The 21,606-nt window shown below is 38.1% G+C and overlaps 1 protein-coding gene and 2 long non-coding RNA genes across 24 annotated transcripts in view; 1 reads left to right on the top strand and 2 right to left on the bottom strand.

The window, feature by feature from the left end:
• The window catches only part of LOC117499055, a 49,654-nt gene that overhangs the window by 6,493 nt on the left and 21,555 nt on the right, over nucleotides 1–21,606 (bottom strand). For 13 of the 21 annotated variants that reach the window (XM_034151308.1, XM_034151313.1, XM_034151316.1 and 10 more), the window contains 3 exons: nucleotides 3,931–4,374; nucleotides 2,519–2,953; nucleotides 1,958–2,404 (listed from right to left, as the gene is read on the bottom strand). The exons of 2 other annotated variants lie outside the window; for them this stretch is intronic. In XM_034151308.1, the coding sequence (XP_034007199.1) occupies nucleotides 1,958–2,404; nucleotides 2,519–2,953; nucleotides 3,931–4,374 (1,326 nt within the window). The remainder of the gene's footprint in view (nucleotides 1–1,957; nucleotides 2,405–2,518; nucleotides 2,954–3,930; nucleotides 4,375–21,606) is intronic. 6 more of the 21 variants (XM_034151312.1, XM_034151320.1, XM_034151317.1 and 3 more) reach the window with 6 other exon arrangements.
• The window catches only part of LOC117499059, a 27,612-nt gene continuing 6,643 nt past the window's right edge, over nucleotides 638–21,606 (top strand). The window contains exons 1-2 of the long non-coding RNA XR_004557653.1: nucleotides 638–728; nucleotides 2,752–2,828. This is a non-coding gene — a long non-coding RNA (uncharacterized LOC117499059). The remainder of the gene's footprint in view (nucleotides 729–2,751; nucleotides 2,829–21,606) is intronic.
• Nucleotides 9,345–16,098, bottom strand: LOC117499058. Of its 2 annotated transcripts, none has more exons than XR_004557652.1 (4): nucleotides 15,993–16,098; nucleotides 10,370–10,607; nucleotides 10,145–10,215; nucleotides 9,345–9,702 (listed from the first exon to the last, which is right to left on the bottom strand). It is a non-coding gene; the product is annotated as an uncharacterized LOC117499058 (long non-coding RNA). The 2 variants fall into 2 exon arrangements; XR_004557651.1 differs by having other exon boundaries at nucleotides 9,345–9,699.

The following is a 21,606-nucleotide window of genomic DNA, read 5'->3' as shown; positions in this document are numbered from 1 at the left end:
AAATCTGTATTTAAAGCTCACTAACAGTCTTTAGAAGTTTCATTAGAGTCAGTAAAGTTGAAGCTAGTATCCGTTAAAGAGGTAGTTAAATGTAGTATTACTTGTTGTACCTTTATTCTTTTAATTGCTCTTTATTTAAATTAAAACAGAGATATGTTAAAACGCTGATAGCAGTTTTATCAGCAAGTTTATTTATGTTTGTATGTGTCTTTATTTCTGAATGAGGCATGAGCATGATGGTGTTGCTGTCTCAGAGCTTAAGTTCTCTCATTAGGATTCACATCATTTCATTATTCTCAAACTGGTAGAAGACTGTGGTTTAAAATAATGACTGAACTGGGAAATGTTATTCATCTACATCATGTTCAGAAGTGAAGGACTATTGTCTCTTTCTGAAACACTGCCCATAATCAGATGTCATTTATTTTTGTATTTCTTAACAAATCCACATAGAAAAATCAATATCATAAAATAAACAGTAATGGTCCCACCAACCTGAGCTTTGAGATATAAGGCAGACACTGCAGCAAAGTCCTCACTTCACTCTCTCCACCTGAGCCGCCTGTCAGCTCCACTTGTTTCTTCTCTGGTTGGAGTCTCAGCACTTCCAGCAGGATGGAGGTATTTCTCATTGAGAGGTCTATGAACCAAACTGCAGGAGCTGACTGGAGAACAGACTGTAATGATGGAAGGACACTCAGACCTGTTTCAGTCTCATAGTCCTTCAGGTGGGAGGCGAGATCCAGCAGGAAATCACTCTGATATTCTTCTACAGTATCAGGATCAGATTTGTCAGTAAAAGGGAATGTTGGATATGTGCACACTGATGATAACAGCTCCAGTGTCTTCTCTCCTGTCTGCTGCTCTCTCTCTGCTGCTGCACAGAACAGAATCCCAAAGAACTGGACTTCATCTGAGTCTCCAAACGAGGAACTGGAACGAGAATTGAACAGTTTGTTATCAGATGATATCAACAGCAGAGAAAGACTCTGATAGGGAGCGTTTCTGCTAAATGTCTACAAATACCTGCTAGTGAGCATAACACAGTAAAGTCCATCAACCTCATATTGAAGTAACTTTGCCGTTAAAAGGATTATATCTGGATTTTGTAAAGCTTTCAGTAAATGAACCTTTCCAGAACATGTGTCATCACTTAGCTCTTCTACTGACTCACAACACAGACACTAATCCTGTTCCTCAAATCACTTCTTATTTGCTTCCCAGTGATTCTGTTCACCTGAGGGGATTTGACTTTGTGAATGAGTTTTGTATGTAAAATGATATTCCCAATATAATAATGTAAAAAGTGGAACAACAACATCTAGAGTCCCTATCATGTAGAAGAGAACATCACATCATGAAACTCTTCACTTTGCTCCTGAGATAATACACATGTGAATCAGAGTTTAGTAACACCTCCTCTGTCTCTGATGACTAGAAGTTATGATTGTTCATGTGTCTGAAATCTGTATTTAAAGCTCACTAACAGTCTTTAGAAGTTTCATTAGAGTCAGTAAAGTTGAAGCTAGTATCCGTTAAAGAGGTAGTTAAATGTAGTATTACTTGTTGTACCTTTATTCTTTTAATTGCTCTTTATTTAAATTAAAACAGAGATATGTTAAAACGCTGATAGCAGTTTTATCAGCAAGTTTATTTATGTTTGTATGTGTCTTTATTTCTGAATGAGGCATGAGCATGATGGTGTTGCTGTCTCAGAGCTTAAGTTCTCTCATTAGGATTCACATCATTTCATTATTCTCAAACTGGTAGAAGACTGTGGTTTAAAATAATGACTGAACTGGGAAATGTTATTCATCTACATCATGTTCAGAAGTGAAGGACTATTGTCTCTTTCTGAAACACTGCCCATAATCAGATGTCATTTATTTTTGTATTTCTTAACAAATCCACATAGAAAAATCAATATCATAAAATAAACAGTAATGGTCCCACCAACCTGAGCTTTGAGATATCAGGCAGACACTGCAGCAAAGTCCTCACTTCACTCTCTCCATCTGAGCAGCCTCTCAGCTTCACTTGTTTCTTCTCTGGTTGGAGTCTCAGCACTTCCAGCAGGATGGAGGTCTTTCTCTGTGAGAGGTTTATGGTCCAGACTTCAGGAGCTGACTGGAGAACAGACTGGAATAATGGAAGGACACTCAGGCCTGTTTCAGTCTCATAGTCCTTCAGGTGGGAGGCCAGATCCAGCAGGAAATCACACTGAGGGTTCCTCTTAAAATAATAAGATACTATGTCGGTTAAGGTTATTGTTTGATATGTGCACACTGATAACAACAGCAGCAGTTTCTTCTCTCCTGTCTGCTGCTCTCTCTCTGCTGCTGCACAGAACAGAGTCCCAAAGAACTGGAGTTCACCTGAAGGTTCTGATGACTGAGGCACAAAACTGAAAACACAAGGAATCAAGAGATTGTGATGTTAGGTTTCTATCAAAGACAAACTTTTCTCCATCAGCTGTGGTTTAAATTATGTTAAATTGAATCTGCAGATTACCATTTACCTGAGCTGTGAGATATAAGGCAGACACTGCAGCAAAGTCCTCACTTCACTCTCTCCACCTGAGCATCCTGTCAGCTCCACTTGTTTCTTCTCTGGTTGGAGTCTCAGCACTTCCAGCAGGATGGAGGTCTTTCTCTCTGAGAGGTCTATGAACCAGACTGCAGGAGCTGACTGGAGAACAGACTGTAAAGATGGAAGGACACTCAGGCCTGATTCAGTCTCATAGTCCTTCAGGTGGGAGTACAGATCCAGCAGGAAACCACTCTGATATTCTTCATAACCCTGTTTGTCAGGAAGAGGGAATGATGGATGTGTGCACACTGATGATAACAGCTCCAGTGTCTTCTCTCCTGTCTGCTGCTCTCTCTCTGCTGCTGCACAGAACAGAGTCCCAAAGAACTGGACTCCACCTGAGACTCCAATCCACGGACAGTAACTAGAACAAGAATTAAGATAAAATGTACTTTATTGATCAAAATGTGGGATTTGTATTTATTTGTATTGATGTAAGGGTTGAACATGTTGTTATCAGATGATGTCAACAGTACACAAAGAGCCATGCTTTACTGATAAGGAGTGTATTGGCTAAAAGCTTGCAAGTACCGTTAATGGGAATCATTTAGTAAAATTAATGAATTGAACATTAAAGTAAACATGCTGTTAACAGGGCTGTAAGTGAGTCTTTGAAGAACTTTAGGAAATTAGATACTTAACAAAATGTTTAATGGACCAATACTCAGATTTCAAAGGTGTTTCCTCAGCTCTGTATTAAAGAATGTATTTTATACTGGAAAACCACTCCTAAACCAACAAGGGGGGCTGAAAAGCTGTAAATACTGGATCACACATTTTAACATCTATCATTATTTAAAACTCCATGACAATTAAACAGTGCTTATTTTACATAATCATCTCTTCATAGTGAGAACCTTTTCACTTCCTGATCACAGAGTTTTTTTGAAAATGGCTAATAAGCCACTTGGGTAAAATCCCCTCATTCAGTCGTCTTAACCACTCATTGTTCAAACATCCTGCTCAGTTACACTTCATTTATTGGCTGAAAGCAATATTTTGGCCGGATAATGAATCTATCAATCAGCTCCTAAATCTATTCCAGTTAATCCTGAATATACTTTATTCTGATAGCTCCAGTATGAGGAGGTATTAGCAGGACTGTCTTGTTGTATCAGAGCAACATTATTCTTTTTATGATTCACATTATTTCATTATTCCAAACAGGAAGAAGAGTGTGATAAGTGATACTGATTTGATTCAGCTTTATCTAAATCATGTTTATTTGCGAATGACAATAATGTCTTTTTTGAAACACTGTCGATTATCAGTTTATTTATATTTCAGAATCTGAATAAATATACAAAATATTAATACATGTACATTATCTGTCTGACTGACCTGAGCTTTGAGATATAAGGCAGACACTGCAGCAAAGTCCTCACTTCACTCTCTTCATCTGAGCAGCCTGTCAGCTCCACTTGTTTCTTCTCTGGTTGGAGTCTCAGCACTTCCAGCAGGATGGAGGTCTTTCTCTCTGAGAGGTCTATGAACCAGACTGCAGGAGCTGACTGGAGAACAGACTTTAACGATGGAAGGACACTCAGACCTGTTTCAGTCTCATAGTCCTTCAGGTGGGAGTACAGATCCAGCAGGAAATCACACTGAGGGTTCCTCTTAAAATAATAAGATACTATGTCGGTTAAAGTTATTGTTTGATATGTGCACACTGATAACAACAGCAGCAGTGTCTTCTCTCCTGTCTGCTGCGCTCTCCCTGCTGCACAGAACAGAGTCCCAAAGAACTGGAGTTCACCTGAAGGTTCTGATGACTGAGGCACAAAACTGAAAACACAAGGAATCAAGAGATTGTGATGTTAGGCTTCTATCAAATACAAACTTTTCTCCATCAGCTGTGGTTTAAATTAAGTTAAATTGAATCTGCAGATTACCATTTACCTGAGCTGTGAGATATAAGGCAAACACTGCAGCAAAGTCCTCACTTCACTCTCTTTATCTGAGCAGCGTCTCAGCTCCACTTGTTTCTTCTCTGGTTGGAGTCTCAGCACTTCCAGCAAGATGGAGGTCTTTCTCTTTGAGAGGTTTATGAACCAAAATGCAGGAACTGACTGGAAAAATGGCTTCAGTTTTTGAATGACAGCTGAACTCTCTTGAGTTTTGACATGTTGATACAAATCCAGAAGGATGTTATGCATATCATAGTGAAAAGAAAACAGAGAGATGAGGTTGTTCACTTCATTGTGAACACTTTCTCCTTGAAAGTGAGTAGCTGCTTTCAGGCATAAATCCAGAAACAGCTGCTTTTCTTGTCTCTTCAGTGTCTCATAGCATCGCTCCTGGTCCTGTAATCCTGCACCTCTGAGGGTCATCCTGAAGCTGCATGATAACAAACACATGTGTCATTGCATGTACTATAGAACTGTATAAACTTTAAATGTAAAACAAAGTTACAGCTGTTAATACTGTGCTAATGTTAAATATCAAATGCAATTGCAATATTTAATTCTCCACAGCTTTTGAAGAATTTCTGAGAGAGTACAATTCTGGATGTCAACATAAGAGATCAAAGTTCAGATTCAACTGAAACAAAGAGCCCTGCCTGATTCTAAAAAAATACTGATGCAGTACTTACTTATTCAAACTATGTTTATTGTCTATTTATAGTTTTTAAGAATGCTGACTAATAAGTGTTCAAAAGAAAGGGTGAACAAAATATCAGCATTTAAATTGCTGCATTGAATAATATAAGACATACATTAAATCTGACCTAATTTCTGCTGTGATTAGACTGAGTTTAACCTTAATGCTGATCCACATTCAGAATATAATGAAGACTTTCCCACCCAAAAACAGAGATTTAGATTTCAACATGCACACTTAGACAAGGAAAAAACTTAAGGCAGTGGTTCCCAAAGTGGGGGGGGGCGCTATTGCGTTAAACGCCCGTCATCTTTATTGTAATGAAACCTATTAAAATGCTTAGATCCTATGTTGTTTGACCACCATTTCCTCTATGAAGTAAACCAACCTCACTGTCTGTGTCCTCACATCCCGGGACAGTAAGACAGACAGACAGAGGAATTCACTGTATTGTTTCTAAAGCAGGGTATAGCACGTTACTTTTTTTAATGAAATGAAGATTTACTTTTACAAACAGTGAAGCAGTTGGGCAGCTGACACGTATGTACTGCAGGTGTGAACATGTACTGTGTATGGTTGGACTCTGTTGCAGTGTAACATCGGAGGAGACAGATATTCTCAAATTGCACCACTTAGAACAAACTTGTGAATGCAAAAACAATGCAGAAAGAATTATTCAATCATTGTATTCAATAAAAGCACCCAAAGTAAACTGTATGAAGTAGAGATGGGAATGATTCATCGAATATTCAAAATGATTCAGGTATTCGAATATGAGCTATGAATATTTTTATTGTAATTTTTTTTCTTCTCTTTTTATGGGAGGGGTGCCTAAGTTGATTACATATTATCAAATGGATTAATTAAATGTATACGACAGTGCAATTTAAATATCTTAAGAAAAATATCAACAACAAAAAAAACACGTGTAACATTACCTGGGGTTAAATTGTGCCGGGGCTCAGCCCCTTTTACTAAAGGTTCATAAATACATAAAAACACAAGCTACATACCTGAGTGAGCTGACGTAGGGCAAAGCCTCTAGCAGAGTCTCACACAGACTGTGGCAGTCAGGGGTCTCCCTTTCCCAGTGGAGGCAGATTTTAACCTTCTTATTTATCTTCTGCAGGACTGTCACTGCTCTTTCAAACAGCTTTCTGTCCCCCCCCCACTGGAAGGTGCAACTGATTTCCATCAAGGCCAAGTAAGGTGATGTAGTCCATCTCCCCTTCGCTGAGAAGGAAGATCTCCCACAGCTGCCGTGGCAGAGAATCACACCTGCAATATGAAGAATTATCAGCTATCGTTTCCTCATTACTTCTGTATATATATATTAAAGGTTACAACTTTGAACAATTAAATTCTACCTAATTAGATGTGTTTTAACCTTAGCAGTAATTTAAAGTGGACCTATCATGCTATATTTGAAAAATATATTGTAGGGCCATACCTATATAAAACATGTCTGTGAAGTTTATTTTTCAAAATCCCAAACAGATCACCCATTGTAGCCATGCCTCATACTGCTCAAACCCCTCTTTTGAAGCCCTGTTAGAGAAACGCGGATTTTGGGTCCTTAGCTTGAAAAAAATAAAAGAAGAGTTCTACCGGAGATAAAGTTAAATTCTGCTGTGATAAAACGCCATCCTGTTTAAACCACATCAAGGATTATTTCTGAAACAGTATGGAGCTCAAATGCTTTTTCTCTTGCAGGTTTATCACAAGGTGAGTTCTTTTTTTATTTCCTGCTTTTTAAAACACATGTGCTCTTCAGTACAGGTTAGCTCTGAGTGTTAGCGACGCTTGCTAATGTAAACAAAGACGTCCAAAACACGTCAGGCATTGTTTCTGATAGCAACTTTCTGTGGGTCCGCTGCCGATTTGACGTCAGTTCGGATGGAATCTGTATCCGCTCGTACACCTTCTGTAGATGTAGATTTCTGTGTACAAAGTGAGTGTGTACAAAGTGAGTGTGTACAAAGTGAGTGTGTAGCGAGTGTGTAGTGAGTGTGTCCAAAGTGAGTGTGTAGCGAGTGTGTAGTGAGTGTGTCCAAAGTGAGTGTGTCCAAAGTGAGTGTGTACAAAGTGAGCGTGTACAAAGGGCAACGTTTCCCCTCAGGCACGAACAGAAGCTCCCTGCAGCAGCAAATCTACATCTTTTTTAAAAGATTTGGGTACGGAGGAAAAGAGAGCTTGACCGGGGATACATATTTATGTATAAAATACATCACAAAGTGCATTTTGCATGATAGGTCTCCTTTAATAACTGCTCATCCATACCATTGGACATTTTGAAGGCATCCTAATAGTGGTCTCATTCCTTGTTGTGATATGGTGACGTCCTCAAGGTTCAGCCATATTTTCTTCTCCTTGGACTGAGTGATCACGTAGGCCACAGCACAGCAGGGGTAAGGATCGAGACTCTCTTTACTGAGATCAAGACGATAGTCCAGTTTTTCCAGAAGGTCGATGCATGCTTCAGGACACTGGGACTCATATAAGCACTGGCATAGGAACAGTATGCGCCCACTGTCCTCAGGCTCATCGTTTTCACACAGACTAGGAAGGAATGTGGAAATCACTTTCTTGAAGAACCAGTTTGATGTATTCTTGAGCTCCTCAGCAGGAATCAGACACTCCATCAAACTACGGCTCTTCTCAGTCAACAATCTACACATGTAAGGGATCAGATGTTTCATGTGCCTCTTCTCCTCAGTGAGGCATTGCTGAAAAACATTACTGATTAAATCTGGATTCTTCAAGAGCCACAGTGCTGCAAAAAACTCCTGCATTGTGTAATGGAGAAATGCACAAGTGGTTATTCTCTCAGTAGGGTCGACTTTGATAACAAGTTGTTTGAGCAAGGAGAGGACACAGCTGTCTCCAAAGAGAGGTAGTGTCAGGTTCACAGTTTTTCCTTCAGTTGCACGAAAAGCAACCTCAGCCAAAGACAGTATCTCCTCACTCTTGCTTTTGATGAAGGCATTTAGATGAATGTATTTTGTGTTGCTGTTTCTTTTGAGGCAAAAACGGAAAATGTTGATGTAGATATCAGTTATACAGCAAGGCTTTTGAAAGTTCTCTGATGCCTCAAATGAAAAGCATGCAGCCACCATCAGTGCATACATCGGTACATGGCAAAGCGTTAACAACTCCACCTTTTTCAAAACCCTCTCCTCTCCTTCAGGTAGCATATCAGATATGAATGTTTTTATGGTCTGCTCACTGAAGCCTTTCACTTCCACTCTGAGAAAGTCCTCAGAAGGAAGGTCTTCTTCAAGGTGGTCTTCTTCGTCATCTGGTCTGCAAGTCAAAACGACCTTGGAGTATTGTAGCAAATCTTTTTTTACAAGTCTCTTCACTACTGGTGAAGACAGATCTGTGATTCCATCAAAAATTAGTGTAACATTGTCAGAGTTATTCTTTATGTCCTGTAAGACCTCGTCTTTGCCTTCATCTGGCTCACTGAACTCATTGAAGAGAAGGTCCTCCAGGCTCTTGATGTTGGATATTTTTCTCATGTCAAAGTAAAACATGTAGTTTAGCTCCTTGTCATCTTTTTCTGTCCAGAGTTTTAACATTTCATGAACGAGTGCTGTCTTTCCAATCCCAGACTTACCAACCAAGAGTATGTTCTTATCTGTTTTAAGCAGGACACTGGGAGAAATGTCTGCTTTGTCCTTAGGGATGTAGGTCTGTAGTTTTTTAGGACGGCTCATCTTGCCTTTCTTGCCCTTCAATTTCTTTATTTTAGAGGCAGAAACCCTTCCTTGTGTGTCCAATACAAGTGGCATGTACGACAGATCAGGCTTGTTGTTTTCTTCAAACAGATCTTTGTTTGCTGTCCAAAACTCTTTTGATATTTGTTGTGCTTTTGACTTCAACTTTGCCTGGTAACGGTGGCACGGTGTTGGACCTAAAATAAAAACAACAGTGAGTAAGTAAATAAATATTGTAAATTGCATGCTGTACCCTCATACTAAATAGTGGATGCATATTTCCAGATGACACAGCCCATCAAACATCAGCAATGAAGACGTGACTTTCTATATTAGTTACATAACTATATTACGTACCTTGTAGGTAGTTTTTTCCCATTTGTGCGTCTTCCTTGAAAGGGAAGCAGCTGATCCAGTGGTGCAGGTCGAAACGTCTCGCTCTCAGCAGAAGCTACAGTCTGTTTCTCAGGGAGAAGGGATGTCCTCCCCAGGGTCCTCTTCCTCATCATGTAAATAATTTCGAGAAATATATAGCTGGCTTTCTCCCCCCTTATCGGTACAGAGTCTATAAGTTTTCTGTTTTTATTGTAGTCATTCCCTTCTGCTTGTATTATGCAGACCTCTTCATCTCGTAACACTCCTTGCTGAAGTCAAGTTCTCTAGAATCACTGAGTGATTCTTTAATCTTTTCACAAGATGGGTTCTGGCCCCCCTGACGTACTCTACAGCTGAATGTGTTGAAGAAGCCATGTTTCATTACTTCGGTGTCTTCTGCTTCAATTTCAATGATCTACTGTAGAGAACAAAAAATAACGTAAATCTGTAGATCTAAAAGGAATCAAATAAATTCAGGGCAGATAAGAAGAGCAGGGGGAGGATCTGGCGTCAATGATACAGTTTTTCTCATTGGCTCACTTCTTTAAACAGTCTTGACCTTCTCTTAACTCTATGTGTAATGGTTACAACTGTTTCATCACATCTCTGTTGAAAATTAAGTAGCTCACACAAAACATTGAATTCATGCCAACAAGTTGTTATTGTGTCAGTAAACGTGCTAATGCAAAGAAAATGGATAGCTGTTTGTCCTAGTGTGAACAGTACTAGTCAAACAGTAACATGCTTTTTCACCACCAGTCAACACTTGAAATGTTCTAACATACAAGTCTCTGAACATATAAATCATCCATACATTCACCAACAATACAACATGTGAGCTGTATATCAGAGACACTTACACTGAGGCCTTAAGGTCCACACTGATGAAAGACTTCATCAGATGTTGAGAGCCTTTAATACATGATTTTTCCTGATGACAAAAACAACAAAAAAAGAATCAGTAAAATATAATCGAGTCAAAGCAGCCTGAGAAAAAGACTAAAAAGTACTTTTACCTCTTGTGCATGTTTTTCAGATAACAACAAAACCCTAAAAATGTAATTCATAAATGTACAGTAACAAACCATAAGCTCTGTCCTGGGGAGTCCTCTGGACACTGTGGAGGTGGTGGGAGACAGGGGAATGGAGTCCTCCCTGCTGGACAATGTGCCCCCCCCCTCCAGGACACCCTGTCCTCACCGTGCAGCTCCTTCAGCGACCGGCTGCTGTCCCGCGATGTCTCACAGGGAGAGAGAGAGAGAGAAAGAGACACCGCAGGTCCTTCCTTCCTGCAGCGGTCAGGCTGCACAACCACCACGGCCCCTGGTAGACCCCACACACACACATATAACAAAGACTATTAAACTCCTGTTGTGCAATACTACTCATGTGCAATATATATTTACCCGTAAATAGCTGTAAAATGTATACTACCACCTTTTATACTTTCACCTGGCTGCTATATCGCTAAACTGTTATTGTTGCTGGATGTAGATCTTCTAAATTGTGTATTTCTAGTATTATATCTTTAATATATATAATTTTTTTCTGCATGCTTCTTGAGAGATATTAAGCTATCTTTTGGCGCATTTCCACCACACGGTCGGCCTCGGCCACGCTCGGTACTGCTTGGCCGTGTTGGGCCTTAACAGGGCCGGCTCACTTCATGCTGCGCTTCCATTACAGTTTAGGAACTGGGGTAGTTACTATAGTAACGCAGTGTAGACGGAGCCGTGACGTCATCTTCAATGAGAACCCCAGACAAACAACACAGCCGTTAGCTGTTAGCACTCACAGCTCACAGCTCCTTATATATGTTCAGAAACTCGACAAAAGTTAAACAAGTACACACCACAGACTGCCTGTGTCATGGTGAATACAGTCGCTGCTTTATTTATGTCTGTATAGGCCGTTGTTGTGAGTGTGGACGGTCGGAGCATATACTGCGTTAGCTTAGCCAATCTCCATCTAGAAAACACGCATTTTAAAAGGTTTTTCGCCTGCCGTCTGTCTGCAGACTTGACAAAGCATTAATTCATGGTTTTTACTAACCGGTATCAGTATGTTGTTACTTCGGCATCATTTTGAAACGTGTATTACAATTAAATCACGGTCAAATATGTCCATCTTGTTGTAGTTGTAGCCCCCTTGCCAGCGATCCTCTCTCTAGTTTAGCATACTCAGCCCGACTCAGCCCTGTTTGTTGGCCCCGATAGAACCACAATTTTGTCGGGCCAGAAAAGAGGTGAAAAAGTGGCCCCGGGCCGGGCCGGTCCGTAACTAGGCCTAGTGGAAGCGCAACCAAAAACGGGCACGGCACGACACGGCACACTTAAACCGCGCTCCGCGCCATGGTGGAAATGCACCATTTGTCTCTTTGCTGTAACAATGGTACATTTCTCCTCTGTGGGACGAATAAAGGAATTCTGATTCTGAAGACAGTCCTCATTTATAAACGGTGCGTACGCTCAAAAGATGGCGTACGCCAGTTTCTACGCAATGTTTGCGATTTATAAAAAACAAACTTGACGGGAAAATGTGCGGTCCTCTACGCACACTCTAACCCATGCGTACGCACTAAGCACAACAACGGGAGAGACGAGAAACTGCACCGTTGGCAGAAGGAAGAATGGAGAGAAATATGTGGAAATAATACCATAAATAAAATGTTACCTCTCATTTATCAAATATGAAGAATTCATTTTCAAACATTGATTAAAGCCAATCTTAAAATGATTAAAGATGCACAGGCTGCAGTGGAGACGCTGCGCACAGATCGACAGCTGGAACACAAACCACCAAATAAAAAAACATAATTCAGATCCAGTCGTCATGACTCCACTCCGGAGGGATTCCCCGATCATTTCTTACAGTTTCTCATCAAGGGGGTCTCTCCTGTCCCCGGGACAAACACACTGCCTGAGGAAGGTTATGTTGTATTTTTTTTGTCATTAACTTTTTTCGGACCACTTATTTATTTATTTTGGTGACGATCCGACCTCCATGCTGCTACTCTGGTTCAAACTGCATCCACCAAACATATGATTTATCTCGACCCCCCAAAATAACCAAAAATCTGACACGGTGTGAGATGTCTTTTTAGCTGTGCCGTCGTCATTTCCTTGCGATCTTCTTCATGCAGTCAGTCAAAATTAATGAATGAATGGGCGTTTCTTTGACTATTTATAGGCAAATATGGGCGTTACGTGAAGCCCGCAAAAGCTGCGCCGCATTTCGAGTTGATTGTGATTTATAAAAGGGAAACCGGCGTAGGATGTGCCGTACGCAAGTCCTACACCGGTAAGCAGTGTTTTATGAATCGGAAAATGTCTGTGCGTATTTATTTGCTTTGTCCTACGTAAGCAACCTTCCCACTTCAATACTACGCAAGGCTTTATAAATGACGCCCCTGGTCAAAGCTGTTTTTAGTAAATAAGCAAATATACAACATTATTTATGACATGGGTCTGTTAATGAAACTAGACACGATTTTAATTACGATGAGGGCATTACTACTATATATTTACCTGGCATTTGTGTTTTCATACAACAATACTTGAGGATACTTATATTTGTACATGTATGTAATTAGTTATTTGGTGTTAAAACCTCATTGTGTAATTATGAAACAATTATTGCAAAAAATAAATGCTTGCTAATGAAAAAGCTATGTTTCTAAGCTAAATTGCACTGAGGGTTTTAACTGTTAAGGAAAACCGTTAGCTGTCTGTTACAAGTACAAACTAGTATATTTACTTTAACGTTTATTACCCTTAAACCTCAAATACAAGGTACACATTTACAAATATGAGTTAATTAGTAGTATAATTTCCTCTTTAAATAAATAGGTAACTGTTAGCTTGGCAGTTTGTAAATCCATCAGTGACGTCATTAGAACCGTTAACTGTATGCTATATTGCCTACAGCTACACAGTTAGCTAACTTATTACATCAAAAATATAACATTCTGAAAATACTTACAAATAAATGAGTGACGTACATCTTCTTTGGGTGTTTTTTCAACGCAGGTAAAACAATAAGACATCATTAACCTCCCATTAAACTGAATAATTTAACACTGTAGCCTCATCTCAATACCCCTCCTCGACTCCTCCTTTCCCTCACTCGCGTCCCTTCCTTGCGTCTTAGCTCCGCCTCCGTAAGATGCCAGCGAGAGACACGAGGAGGAGACGCGAGGACAGAGGAGTGCTCAGGTATTAATTGGGATGTCCTCGTTCACTCAAACGTCACTTTTAAACGACGTCTGTTAATGATGAGATGTGCACAGCTGTATCCCCTCTCATCGGGCTTAACTGAATAACCCTTTAGAACCGGCCCATTTGTTGTTAAATATTTATTTAAATGAATGAATCTTTCTCTTGTTAGTCAAGGAATTCAATGTATGATGGTTGGTCCTGCTTTTGTGTTCCGTTTTGGTGTAAAATGTACATTTAAATACAAATATAATTATAGTAATGTGAAAGCCTTTACTCTGAAAATGTGTGTCCTGTAGATCCCCACATTCACCACAAACCCACATTCAGGACTGTGAATTTTAAATAATTTAACTCCAGAATATCTTAACACAAAACAATACAAATAATTGTTATTTATCAAGATCTAGCCATTCATGAAATAGCTTTATTAATAGCTATGTTTTAGTGACGTTCAAGATCATTAAACATGACTTAAATTGTTAGTATAACCTTAAGAAATGAATTGCACATCATGGGATGAGGCTTGTGAGTTCCGTCCGTTAACGTTTTGGTTAATGTTTCCGTTAGTACTGTCACATCCGGCTGTTCCTTTCAAAATAAAACCTAAACCCCTACAGGACGTGACCAAAGTCAATTTATCACATTCTCTTAACAAATCAAACGTTATGGGCCATTTTCACAAGTTTGGTGCTGGATTAATGCTCTGCTCTGATACCTGAGATATATAATATCTATGTTTCTGATACACTTTGAGCATAGTTGGGAAATAAGTTAACTAAAACACACTGAAATCTTAAAACATGGTGAAGAGCTAATAACTAAAGTAATACAAGTTGAAAACATAATGATCATCCACAGGTTTTGTCTTTAAATGAATGATTCCTTGTGCGATGATATCGGGAACGCAAGAGTAGGCCTGTGTGCTGTGTTCATATGAAAGATAGCTAAAACGCTGTTTGTCCTGTTCTTCTTTATTAAACTTACCTGACTGATTCTATAATTTAGGGTGCATTTCACATCAACAAAACAGTACAAAGAAAGTGTTCTTTCTCAACAGAACAATCAGTGGTTCAAGTTAGTATATTCCTCAGTGTAACATATCCACTAGTTTGCAAAGCTTAAACATTTTTATTTATTTTTTTATTTAAGGGAAAGGATGTTTTCACTACTCAGTTTGTCAACTATGTTACGGACAAACTTGATGTCATTACAATCATTTGATTAAGTCCTGCACTTCAAGTAAAATCAAATTTGAAAGGCTCTTGAGTCTATTCTACCATATATCCAAAGATTTTTTAAAGTTTAAAAAATAATTGTATTAAAGTTTTGTTTTTTCATGTGATATGTTCAGCACTGTCATTAAGTTTAGGGATATTTTGTATTATAAAACTACCATACAGGTCATTTTGATAGTTTTAAGAGATGTTATGTAAAACTCCAACCTGTGTAGATATACATTATACTATAAAGGATATCAGAAGCACTATTTTAGATATTTTAAATTTGAAAAAATGAGGTGCAACATAGTTGACAATGAAAGTCAAACATTTGACGCAAATAACATAGTTGACTGGACACATTATTAACCATCAGCACTATGTTCATTTCAAGGCAGAAGTGCAAAATTCCATTGATAATGATGTGTAATGACGTCTAAATGTCATACAAATTGTCAACTAGGTTACTATAGTTATTACAGTACTGGGTAACTCAGTTGACAGGTAACCTAGTTGACAATTTCCCTATTTTGAGCCATCATTTCAATGGTAGGCCTTGCCTGGATGATCACATGTCATTTTCTTGAACAGGTTAACATCACATTTGAACATATAATTGAATTAAAATCATTAAACAATTGTAAACCATAACAATGTACGTAACATTGTTGATGGTCAATTAATATACTCATTGACAATGTGCTATTATACATAACATATTGTAAAAAGTTAGAGGACAATCACCCAGTGTGTTCAAAATGTCTGCCAAAGAGGAACATGGCATCATGTGATGCTGGTAACATGGTATTGGGACAAACCATGTTTGAGTTAAAGGGTGGAGTTCTGTTAGTAACATAGTTGACAGAACTTTTGCGGACATTCATATATTAAGATATTTAAATTATTTAAAAGAGGAAATCAATTAAAAATATGTTATTATTCTTTATTATTTAGACTTTTGAAATAAATGAATACTTTTTTATTATTATTATTATTATTATTTACTTTAATGGTTTTTATTCATTATTTTGAAACCAAGACACCCTCAACTGAAAAACGGACATAGCAAAAACTGACAATTTAAGAACATCATGACACATTTCAAGCTAAATAAAGCATAGGATGCACATAATGTTTGTGTGATATTATAACATGCTTTCCATAATAGGGCAAAATATGATATTTTTGAAGAAAGAAATAGTTAGAATAATTATAATTATCATCAATGGACATCAATGGACATGGAATGTACCCTAAATTGTAGAATCACTCACCTGTGTGGCACAGAGAGAGCTTCAGGGATTTCTCTCTGAGGTAAGATGTCGACGTTGTTCATGAATCCAACGGTACAACCTCGTGCTCAATGTCTGAATCCTCCCTGGTTTGCATTACTTTCACTTTTGATGCACAACCGCACATCCTGTTTGCACATTAACTCTGAATGCTCGTAGCGTCCTCTAATATCCACAAGATGCCACTATTGGACCAGAAAACAATCAAGTTGTTGAGCTGATACTTTAAAAGTAGAAGTACTCAGACCTTGTACTTGAGTAAAAGAAGAAGTACTCAGATATTGTACTTTAGTAAAAGTAGAAGTACTCAGACCTTGTACTTGAGTAAAAGTAGAAGTACTCAGATCTTGTACTTGAGTAAAAGGAGAAGTACTTAGATCTTGTTCTTGAGTAAAAGTAGAAGTACTCAGATCTTGTACTTGAGTCAAAGTAGAAGTACTCAGATCTTGTTCTTGAGTAAAAGTAGAAGTACTGAGATCTTGTACTTGAGTAAAAGTAGAAGTAATCAATCTTGTACTTGAGTAAAAGTAGAAGTACTCAGATTTTGTACTTGAGTACAAGAAGTAATCAATCTTGTACTAGAGTAAAAGTAGAAGTACTCAGATCTTGTACTTGAGTAAAAGTAGAAGTACTCAGATCTTGTACTTGAGTCAAAGTAGAAGTACTCAGATCTTGTACTTGAGTAAAAGTAGAAGTACTCAGATCTTGTACTTGAGTAAAAGTAGAAGTACTCAGATCTTGTACTTGAGTAAAAGTAGAAGTACTCAGATCTTGTACTTGAGTAAAAGTAGAAGTACTCTGATCTTGTACTTGAGTAAAAGTAGAAGTACCAGAGTGTAGGAATACTCTGTTACAGTAAAAGTCCTGCATTCAAAATGTTCCTCAAGTGAAAGTAGAAAAGTATTATCATCAAAATATAGTGAAAGTAGCGACAGTAAAAGTAGTCATTGTGCAGATTGGTCCATTTCAGAATAATATATATGATATGTTTTATAATGATTGATCATGAAAGTGTTCTCAAAGCTGGTAAAGGTGCAGCTAGTTTGAATGACTTTGTATACTGCAGGGTAGCTTGTGGATTTACTCTAGGAGGTGGAACTAAAGTCTGATTTAACACTTGATTAGATTTCACATCATTCATCCAGATCTGTGAAGTAACTAAAGGTATTAAATACATGTAGTGGAGGAAAAGTACACCATTTACCTCTGAACTGTAGAAAAGTAGAAGTATGAAGTATGAGCATAACATGGAAATAATCAAGTAAAGTACCTCAAAATGAACTTTAGTAGAGTACTTTTGTAAATGTACTTACTTCCCAGCTCTGCATGGTGAGCAGGCTGGGGGGCGTTTCTGCTGTGTGAGTTGGTACAAAGTTCCAAACGTTGGAGGAGGTGCACAATCTGCCAGGGTAAGGAGACGACTTCTACCCCACATGTCTGCACTGACACGAGCAAATCTGATCAAACCGTGGGAACAAATGCTACTGCACGAGAGTAGATATTGTAAAATACTCTTATTTTTTAAACTGTGTACGAAAGAGTGATCTGGATAAGTTGTGTTAATACATCTTTACTAAAACTAGAACTTGTCTATATTGACTCTAATGTGTCAGTGGAGGAGTTTTATTGTGTAAATAAATGCCATAAATATACACTAATGTTTTATAGCAAACAATAGGTACACTGTAACACCTCCATCACAGTTTTTCTATCATTTTATGACCATTTACTGAAGAAATAGAGCTGCGAAATCAGCAAGAAATTCATTTAATTCAACTTGAATTACTTGAATTTGTCAATACTGTTACAATACAATTCTTATTTTTATCATTAAGTTGAGATCAGTTAAAACATATTATAAAACGGACAAGTAAAATCAAGCAATCTGATTGGTTCTTAGCCGTGGTATACGTAGAATTGTAAGTTACTTTTCACAACAACTCAGTATCCCTCCGCGTCTGAGATAAACAGTATACAGTTGGGCTGAAAAGCAAACTTTTCGCGTCGGGCCGAACCACGCCCCTTAGCTGTGATATAATGAGCATATACCACGGCCTGTCGTGAGCTATTGCTTAATTATATCATGCGTTTGTGTCCTAAGAGAGGATGTATGAATGGAAAACAAATAAGTCAAGAAAATCAAAGTTTGCATATTCATATTTATATATAATTTATAACTATACGTGTATATATAAGGCTCATACAGCTACCATGTTCGATAAGTTCTGTAAATCACAGTTCTCATACACAGTACACTCAATCACAGTTACAAATAGATCAGATTATCAGAACAGAAAGGCATTGTTGGATAAGTAAGCACGTTAAAAAATAATCTTCTGGTGAATCACCGACAATAAGGGCTGGGAAGACTTCTCTACAGTGTCTATGGATAACCCCTACATTAAGACATCACATCTATTCTATTGCTACGTTTTTATAGGCAAGATTGCACTAAGAAATGAGTGTTAATACAATAAACAATGTGCATATATGTTCAAGAGTACAGCAGAAAAATATTTACATATTTGAAAATGTACCCATGGAAGCACTTTTATGCAAATGTAAGATTGATGTTTCTCTCTTGCTGTTATAAATGTCCCATTACGTACCTCTGTATTCACTATTCACAGTCTGAATACATATTGCATCTAACCTCGGATACTCAGACACTACAGGGGTTATTTTCCAAGTACCTATTAGGATATAACACCATAACAACAACATACTGTTTAGTATAACTGTAGTATCATAGTTGCCTTTTAATCTCAGAGGAAGTGCGTGATTGTAAGTCAACAAATTAGTGTTTTGTCCTGTGACATGTTGACAGTTCATTGATGATCCAGCACTTTCACAGTAATGTCACCATATACGCATCAGACAAACGTATCTAAAAAACGATATACTTTAAAAAAAAAAAAGGCTCAGCGAGTAGGGATGATAATACACATCCCACATCCCATCCCATTCAAAGCACAGTAGAATTTGGCCTTGTTGCTTTTGCTTTGATTGTCCTTTCGTTTGGCTTTTTCTAGTCAGGATTTTTTTTTCAGATCATTTTTTGGAGTTAGGAAAAGTCCCAAACAGCCTCCGTAGTTTCGGGGGATGAAGGAGGGTGGCATGAGGAGGCGGGGGGGCAAGACACTGGAGGATCATCAGGACTGGAAAAGGGCACTGCTGGATACATTAGATTCAGGAAAGTCTCTCTGGTGTGCCTCTTCACCTGGAAAAGAAAAGACACATTTGCTCAAAACAATGGCATTTAGGGTTTACAGCTGAGAGGAGCAGACATGTTTAATAAAGTCACCTGTTTGAAGAAGGCGTGGGTCAAAAGTGAAGATGCAGACGGCCTATGGGAGATAGAGAAAAAAAAGTCATATCTGCAATGATATCAGATTCATTCATCAAGTAAAGCTAGCTGGTCCTTTAAGGTTCAAGGTTAGTTTATTTGTATAGTACATTTTAAGACAAAGAGGCAATTCAAAGTGCTTCACATAGGCATTTAACACATAATAATTCAAAACAAACAGAAACAAAACAATTCATAAAAGCGATAAAATAATGGTTAGATATTAATTATTAATGCCATAAATTTAAATAATTTCTCCAGTGTGATAGCTGTGAAAACAGAAGTTCTATCCATTTCTCACTTATTCTAAGAATGTACTTAACCCACTATAAGTGGAGACAGAAGTGAAAAAAGGTGGTTTCTTGTATAAATAAATACACAAATATACACTAATGTTTCATAGCAAACAATAGGTAATCTCTAACACCTATACATATCATCTTATGACTATTTACTGAGGAAATGGAGTTGCAAAATCTGCGAAAAATCCTTTAATTAAACTTGAATTACTTAAATTTGATATTATATCATGTGTTTGTGTCCTAAGAGAGTTGATGAGGACTTCTGAATGAGTTGTAGTTGTCTTATAGATTTTTTTTAACAGATTCTTTAGCTAACCTTCGGTCCGGCTGCTGCTGAAGACAAAGCTGAACCAGATTGTGCAAAGTGGCCGAGTGGTTTTTGGGTGCGGGGCTCTGTGGTCGTTCGGTGGGAGGAGCGGTGGCGCTGTGGGTCATACTTCCCGTCGCGACACTTTCCCCGATTCCAGAGTCAACGCCGGATCGAGACACTTTCAGACCCCCCAGTTCACTCAGTGGGAACGGAGCCACGTCTAAAAGACAACAGTGGGAACCGCGAAGCTTCTGGAGCAGCATCTGCACAATCAGACAATCAAAGGTAAGGTACGTTTATTTATATAGCATATTCAAAGTGCTTTCCATCAACACTTAATACGTTTTTATAGGCAAGATTGTACCAAGAAATTACTGTAAATACAATGACCCATGAATGTAAGGAAACACTTTTATGCAAATTGATTGTTGTGATTTTATTGATGTCTTAATGTGTGCAATTGTACAAATGTGTCTGTTGATATATGTATATACATATTTGTATTTTTTATTCCTCGGGATTGTGGGAAACGATTGACTTTCACATATTTCATCCCAATCTGCACTACAATCCTGTATTTGTCCGTACCTAATGCACAGATACTTTCTTCTTGGAAGTGTTTTTATTACCTGGGTGGGGGGCATGTCCTGGAAAGGCACCCTGCCGCTCACCAGCTCACAAGCAACGATACCTAAACTGTAGATATCCGACTTCACCCCGTAACCGTGCAGGTCCTACTGAGGGCAACAGCATGAGGAGAGACAGACAGATGCATTACAAAAAGATAGAAAGATAAATGCTTTTATTTACGACATGGCATCCAGTAGCTTATTAAACACTCAGGAAAACACTTTAGTTTCTTTTGAGATATGCATTGCCATTATTAATGATATGTGCTAACTAAAGACTTAAAATGTAATGCTTTATTTACGACATCCAGTCTATTAAACGCAACACTCAGGAAAACACTACTTCTTACATGTTGAACACTAATACCTGTACTTTCTACTTCTTACATGTTGAACACTAATACCTGTACTTTCTACTTCTCACATGTTGAACACAAATACCTGTACTTTCTACTTCTTACATGTTGAACCAAATACCTGTACTTTCTACTTCTTACATGTTGAACCCAAATACCTGTACTTTCTACTTCTTACATGTTGAACACTAATACCTGTACTTTCTACTTCTTACATGTTGAACCCAAATACCTGTACTTTCTACTTCTTACATGTTGAACCCAAATACCTGTACTTTCTACTTCTCACATGTTGAACACTAATACCTGTACTTTCTACTTCTTACATGTTGAACCCAAATACCTGTACTTTCTACTTCTCACATGTTGAACCCAAATACCTGTACTTTCTACTTCTTACATGTTGAACACAAATACCTGTACTTTCTACTTCTCACATGTTGAACCCAAATACCTGTACTTTCTACTTCTTACATGTTGAACCCAAATACCTGTACTTTCTACTTCTTACATGTTGAACACAAATACCTGTACTTTCTACTTCTTACATGTTGAACACAAATACCTGTACTTTCTACTTCTTACATGTTGAACCCAAATACCTGTACTTTCTACTTCTTACATGTTGAACACAAATACCTGTACTTTCTACT

Source organism: Trematomus bernacchii, unplaced genomic scaffold (genome assembly GCF_902827165.1).
Source record: "Trematomus bernacchii unplaced genomic scaffold, fTreBer1.1, whole genome shotgun sequence".
Lineage (NCBI taxonomy): Eukaryota > Metazoa > Chordata > Actinopteri > Perciformes > Nototheniidae > Trematomus > Trematomus bernacchii.
This window is presented reverse-complemented; position numbering and strand designations above follow the sequence as displayed.